We start from the raw sequence: 7,848 nt of genomic DNA on the forward strand, positions 1-7,848 counted from the left end.
ACGCCTTGTCAAAAAGTTCAATAATTCAAAAACGAAATCATTACTGTGCAATGAAGGTGTAAGAAAGGTGCAGAAAAATGCAACATAACGAGTCAAACTGCAGTTCTTTAACTCAAGGTATACTACAGATGTGGAAGCGTTTGTACTTTCAAATATAGTTCTACCTCAACCAAGTTCCAACTTCGGTGCAGAGTTTTATTTCAGTCTGTTAAATAAGGATAAAATCACGCTTTTTCCTGCCTTTCCAGTCTTGCAAAATTCAACACTTGGCTGGATTGTTAGTGGCAAGGGTGCATCAAATACAGACACATCAAACAATTTTTGGCAATTTTTGGCGGTGGATTTGCGACTACAAAATGACGATTAGAGCAGTGAATGCTAGGCGCGCTGGTTCTAGCTACGATTCACTAATATGGTGCGTAAGCAAGGCGCACGACTACTTCTGCCAGTGCTATGAGAGCGGTGAACGTGGAATTTGGCTTTTAGGAGATGCTGGCTACTCCCTTCAGCCATTTTTGCTAACGCCATACAGAGATCCGCAGCCTGGAACGCAGGAGCATAAATTTAACGTGAAACACGCATCTGCACGCAATGTTATTGAACGAGCAATTGGCGTGTTGAAAAGCCGCTTCAGGTGTCTAGCCCGACTTCTTCAATACCAGCCCGAAAAAGTTTCCAAAATGATTAATGTATGCTGTGCGCTACATAATATTTGTAGATACTACAAGGTACAGGATGTCAAAGACGTTCTCTTTGCTAATGAAGATGAAGAGGAACTAAGTGAAATATCGGCTAGTAGAGAAGCAAATACAATAAGAGATGACATTGCTAATAGCTTGCGTTAGTAGTATTTAAGGAAAATTTTTATTAAAACAAAAAAATGAATAAATTCTTAAAATATTTTATTTTATTTATTGGAGCTTAAAATTAAAAAAAAAAATTATCAAAATTATTATTTTCTTTATTTACATAACTTGAAACTGATTTAATTCAAAAAAAATGTAATTATACTTACATGTTATTTTCACTACTTTTAAATTCACAACTATTTCGATAAGTGTTTTTAATCACATGTTTTTATGCGGATTCGGTTTCTAGAACCAGCAAATTCATTCGATTTCATTTGTGAAATCGCAAATGAATCGATAAAAGCAGAGCACCAAAATGTGAATTTAAATTGAAATCGAATTTTTTTATGCGGATTCGAATTCTAGAGCATGCCTGAATAATATAATTTCATTTTTTAATTTCATTAAAATGCATAATTAGCATTTTTATATGACAAATACCAGAAGAACATAATATTCAGGTAGGTTAGTGTTTAGATTAGAATAAGTATAAATATTATAAAATTTTAATAAAGAAATTTAGATTCAACCTAAACATTGGGTCTCATTAGTCACATTATTGAAGTTGCCTAGTTTACATTACGAACTTTGCTGGCTGGAATCGACTTTGAGCGCAAAACCAGCAACCAAAGTCGATTTTGCCATATAAAAATAGGCACAACAAAACTTGAACTTTGTCAGATAGTTGGCTTCATTTAATACATTTTCTTGAATACAGTGCTGAATTTAATGCGTTATCGATAAGTTTTTGGTATAAAAATGGCGAAATGACATTTCGTTTTGTTTACATTGTTGACTTGTTTTTACGAATTTTTTGACTCGTCTTTACAAAAGATATGTAAGTAAATTTAAGTAAATGTAAAATATGTAGAAATTGTGGAAATTATTAGGTTTTTATTATATATACATACATATGTATATGTTTTTAATATAATATAATTAACAGGAGTGATAATAAAAAGCACCATTTAGCGTAGATGGTTAAAGAGAAGTGTTTGTCGTTGGAGCTCCATGAGTCAATACAGTAGACAGTAGACTCAGTACAGTAGAGTCAATACAGTAGAAATATTGATGGTAAATAAATTTATCCTAAATATACCCAACACATACATAGGTAATATAAACGTAAACATACCCCACACAAACTCTCATACCAATGCATCCCTTATATAAATCTATATTAATCAACAAAAATTAAAATTAAAATTACAATTAAAATTAAATAAACATTTAATATTAAGCCATTAAACATGTTCAACATATTAAACACATTAAAGATTACAAGATTTTACTACAATCATAACACATAAATATTAAAACAAATCAATAAAGTTATCAAAATTATATCCAATGAAACTTCACCAAAAATACTATAAAGTACTACAATATTAATTCTATTAAATCTATTTACTAAACGTCTTATCAGTTAACACACACGTCCATATAATATGGAATTAAACATTCCAACAAACTTCCATTCGAAAGCTGAAATAAGTTCCAATCCTCTGTCGGTTCCCACTGACGCGTTTCGCCTGGGAACCACCCAGGCTCATCAGAGTGGATATGGGACAATTAAAATTCAAACATAATGTCATATGTCACTATATTGTCCGTGTAAGAGAAAGTATGTATGTTTCTTATCACTACCAACCACCACGTGATACAATATCTACATATCTACTTACATAATTTACATAACTCATAAATTTACATAATTTGCAAGTAAATAGTTACAACCAAACTCAATAACCCGTATAAATTCTTACCAAACAACTATCCTGCCACACAACCATCACCACATCTCAAACTAAAATATCAAATCACCATTATAACATTATAATTTATCATAACCAATAAGGTCATTAGGTTACCTAAAAAATAATCACTTCAAACTTGTATATGCCTAACTACATCAGAAACACTCCCTCCGCTGATGCTTGCAATTCCTTCCCTTACCAGCCATAACTTGACTATCTCCGGAAAATGCTGCCATTATCCAACTCCGTCTTTTTTATTATAATTAACACCCGCACTTTAAAATATTGCAAACAACCAAATTAAACTACACTAAAAACACTGCGTTCCGTCACCATCGAAAAAACACGCAAAATAGTATAAAGAAAAATAGTATAAAGAAAAACAATTATCTGTTATTAAAACAGCACCATCATCACCGCGTACGGCCGTATAATTCTTTCTGAAATTCTTATTTGAAAATATAAACACCACCTTCCCATTCTCATTTCTCTACTCCTACATTGAAACTTGCGCCAAATAATATTGACGCTTTCTATACCATAAAAACATTCCCTCAAACTTCTCTACATAAACTCTCCTCCATCAGAAAAACTATACAATAATATTTCTACATCTCACTTACATTTCTCCATATACAACATAATACAGATACTAATATACCACCAACTGCAAAGATCAGTCTCACCTCTCAACTCTCTCGCCAACATATGCCATTATACTCATTAAACTTTACCTCCAACAATTTCTTACTATACACTACTCATTCTTACCATATTCAACAACCAATTATTCATATGTATAAAGATGCACTATCATTGTTTACAAGTTTTCAGGTTGCCATGCATCTATTATAGTTCATCTTATTATGCAAATTGCACCACTCCTCCTTAGCATCAGCTTGCTTTACTGTGCTTTTTTTGAACAAAATTCATGCTAATTCTGAACCTTTGTTTACCATTCTTTTTCGCCGTTAATATTATTTTCTTCCACTATTTATTTATATCCCTCTCTGGTCTCAATATGTTTAGCTTAATCAGTTGAAAGTTACATATCGAACTGATAACATCTCATCAAAGCTCATCACACTCCGCGCACATCTCCCCGTCATACAGCTAATTACGGTTACCTTATCATCAGCCGCTCATTTAAACTTCTTTTACACATTTTCTGCGTTACTGCGCTGCTTTTAAATCAACTCGCGTCAGCATAATTTCAAAGTGAGTACAATAATAATATTGCAAAATTCACTTACGTTGAATACATCTTCTCATCCACCGATGGACTAATAAAATAAGAAAATAACAAAATTCAACCCTACTCCTTCTTTTTTAGTTGCTTCGACACCATATCTTGGTCTCCCATCATTCGAAACCCAAAGCCGTTCCATCAATCAAAGGTTCAAAGCTCTGCTGAACTGAGATCATTCCAAAGTCGACCATAGATGTTCTCAGATTACACCTAATTTTGGGACCAGTTTGTGTGGTGGAGCCCGCATAAATATGGTAATAAATATACAGAAGTAGACAATATTTCGGGGGTATCATTATATGGTAGGAAGTTAAAAGAAGCTAGTCGTGGTATAATACACCAGTGTATCAGGACGTTTATATAGGTGATAGTAGTACCATAAGAGTAGTAATAGGTGTTAATAGTTAAAAGATATTTGGATGATAGTAATGAAGTATAGACATAGGTGATCGCAAGGTTAGATGATTATAATCTATGATGAGATATAGGATGATATAAATTTTTTTATTTTATTTTATTTTATTTTATTTTTATTTTACATTATTTTATTTTATTTTATTTTATTTTATTTTATTTTATTTTATTTTATTTTATTTTATTTTATTTTATTTTATTTTATTTTATTTTATTTTATTTTATTTTATTTTATTATTATTATTATTATTTCATTATATTATTTATTTAATTACTTTCATTTTATTTATTTTATTTTTGAGCTCTAGTCTGATACGTCATTACCTTTAAATTGGGTTGGTGTTGTGGGGTTTTTTCTTATTGTTGAACTTTAGGTGTGATATGTTGGTTGATGGTTTAAATTAGACTGTAACAGTTCTTTTTTGATTGTCAATTTTTACGGCTGGCATCTTTTGGATAAAGTAGTGTGCTAGTTAATGTACTAATTTTATATATATATATATATATAGTTTTTTCTATACAATATTTTTGTTTGGATTTGAGAGGTTGAGACAGTTATGTTTTTGTAGTTGCTTGTTTTTTAATCGTTCAATAAAATTGATGGAATATGCATGGTGCGCGAGTGCAGTGTATAGATATAAAAAATATATATGAGAATATAGAAAAGATGTATATATTGAGTATATTGAGTATATATATATAAATATATTGTTTAGTTAATAAGTATAAAAAATGTAAGGAATTAGCATAAATGTAAGTAGTATTTGAATTTTATAATGATAAGTGGACAGAATCGTATATACTTGATACATGACTACGAACGTATTTTTTCAATCCACTCTGATGAGTGTGGGTAGTTCCCAGACGAAACGCGTCAGTGGTAACTGTTAGAGGACTGAGATTTTTAGCTCCTGAAAAGGAGTTCGTAGGTTTCAAATCCATTCTGTACGGACGTTTGTGTGGACTGATAAGACTTTTAATTTTTTAATTTTTAATTTTTTTTTAATTTTTTTAATTTTTAATTTTTAATCTTTAATTTATAATATTTTATAATATTTAAAATAATGTTTTAATAATTTTTGATATTTTTAATAATTTTGTAATGTTAATATTTTATTTTTAGTATTTTGTTTTGTTTTAATACCTTTAATATATTTGATGTATTCTGTAGTAATGTTGTAATATTATTAATATATTAAACATGTTTAATTGTTTATGGTTTGCTTACTTAGTAAATATACATTACAGTAGCTATATATATATATTTTTTGGGGTATGCTTAAAATATTATATTTGCAATCAACAGTTCTTAAGGATTAGGGAATAGGGTTATTGACCTTAGCGTCACTCGCGGGTGTTTGCCAGTTGGTAGAACGCCTAAGGTTGAACACTAATACCAAGGTCTGTTGGTGTTAGGGTTGAACAGGAAATAAAGCTCAGGCCAGACTATGTGCGGCCTTAGGTTTGTTTCTGAAATAAGGTACTTGACTATTTTTATCGTTCAGTGAGAGCGGTGAAGGGGTTAATGTGCTGTATAAACATTACAATAATATAAGTAAGCCAAATGATTATTGGGATGACGTCATATTTTGTGAAGAAACTAAAATGCTATATTATAATGATGTACTTAGTAGAGTATGGAGAAAGCCATTAAAAGCGCTGGAAAACAGAAATATAGTTCCTACTGTAAAATTTGGCAAACTTTGAATTATGATTTGGGGATGTATTTCCACCAAGGGCGTTGGAGATCTTGTATTTATTGAAAATACAATGGATGCAAAAGGATATTAAAATATATTGCGCAATCATTTAATCAGCAGCGCAAATAATTTTGACTTCATTCAAGGCAATAAGCCAAAGTTTAAATTTTATCAAGACAATGATCCCAAACATAAGGCGCATATGGTGAAGATGTGGCTACTATTTAACTTTTTGGCTTCATTCAAGGCAATAAGCCAAAGTTTAAATTTTATCAAGACAATGATTCCAAACATAAGGCGCATATGCTGAAGATGTGGCTACTATTTAACTGCAACAAAGTCATCGATACGCCTGCTCAGAGCCCAGATCTAAACCCCATTGAAAATTTGTGGGCTTATTTAAAAAAAAAAAGTAGCTAAACAACACCCTAAAACTCTATCACAGCTAAAGGCAGCTATTTTACAGGAGTGGTCTAAAATACCCATTAATTATGATGTGCCCAAGCTGATAAATTCAATGAATAGAAGACTGTAAGACGTAATAGACTCAAAAGGAGGTCCAACGAAATATTAATTGATATAAATATACTTATTTAATATCACTGTAAAGTGAAAACAACCGTTTATTTCATTTGTAAAAATACTTTCTTGACACTAGTATTTTTAAGTTTTTTTTATTTTCGTTATTTTTATTGTTGTTGTAACATTAAATGAATAAGTTTTTTGTCTTATTTTAAGATTAAATATGTTGCGTCGACTTATAAAATGTTTTGATGCTCCAATGAAAGCATTTGTTGATAAATCGGTCACTAACTCGAAAAATGCCACTTGCGTGGCAAAGCAACAAAAGACAGCAATATATGCTTTTATTGGGCTTTTGCCTCTCACCTTATAGTAGATCCAAAATGGTCCGCAATAATCTACCACAGCATTAATGAATGGTCTTGCAGGAGTTATTCTTGGTTCTTGTAAATTGCCCATAATTTATTGACATAGTTGCTGACGTGCTTTGTTGCATCGAATGCATTGCTGTAGTACTGACAAAAATGTAATTATCCGTTACTTTGTATTCGTTACTCAAGAAATACCAGAGTAACGAATAAAGATTTTTTATTGTATTCGTTACTTTTACTCATATTACCAATGAGTAGTATTTGTTATAACTACTCTTTCGAGTACTTGATAACGACTACTTTTAAGCAGTTGTTTTCGCGGTATACGAGTAATAATAACTTCTTTATTTTCAACAAATTTTTTTTTTGGTTTTCAAATGCATTAAAAATGTCTGGGAACATTAATATAAAAAAAGTAAAACATTAGGAAGTGAAAAGCTAAATGCAAGATATGCGGATCAAAATATTCAATAAAAAAATTATTCTAATATTAAAACTATAATTTATTATAATTAATATACATGCTTCTAAAAATTCTTTGTATTGCCAAAAAAAAACATTGAAACTTCAGTAACGAAACTGCAGTAACGAATACTAAGTAACGAATAAAAGTTAACATCCAATGAAGTTGAGATGCCAGTTCCATTGAGTTGTAGGGTGTTTAACTACGCCGAGTTACTTCGGTCTGGAGAGCTCTCTTAGTAGGAAAAGAGAGCTTGATTTTAAAAATAATATATAATTAAACTAATTTTCTTAAAATTTTGCAAAGGAAAAAGAAATGTGCAAATGCACAAATTATTGGTATAAACTATAAATAAACTTTGTAATAAAAATCAAGTAAAAAACTTTTAATAGTTAAAGCAACAACAATTATAAAAAAAAGGTTGAAAAACAAGTATGCAAATGCGCAACTTTTTATTAAAAACTATATAAAAAATTTGTAACAAATTTTAAGTGCTAAAAAAACTTCTAAAAAATTAAAACAAC

The 7,848-nt window shown here is 30.3% G+C and overlaps 1 protein-coding gene across 1 annotated transcript; it reads left to right on the forward strand.

Moving 5' to 3' along the window:
* Positions 1-356: 356 nt before the first annotated feature.
* Positions 357-845, forward strand: LOC119687220 (putative nuclease HARBI1). Its single transcript, XM_038101476.1, has one exon. It carries the CDS (start codon positions 357-359, stop codon positions 843-845), a length of 489 nt encoding a protein of 162 aa, XP_037957404.1.
* Positions 846-7,848: the final 7,003 nt, after the last annotated feature.

This window comes from Teleopsis dalmanni, chromosome X (genome assembly GCF_002237135.1).
Source record: "Teleopsis dalmanni isolate 2A chromosome X, ASM223713v2, whole genome shotgun sequence".
In the NCBI taxonomy this organism is placed as follows: domain Eukaryota; kingdom Metazoa; phylum Arthropoda; class Insecta; order Diptera; family Diopsidae; genus Teleopsis; species Teleopsis dalmanni.

Bases quoted from the DNA above. Each gene is read 5' to 3' on its own strand.
- LOC119687220 (XM_038101476.1), top strand. From the start codon at position 357: ATGACGATTAGAGCAGTGAATGCTAGGCGCGCTGGTTCTAGCTACGAT.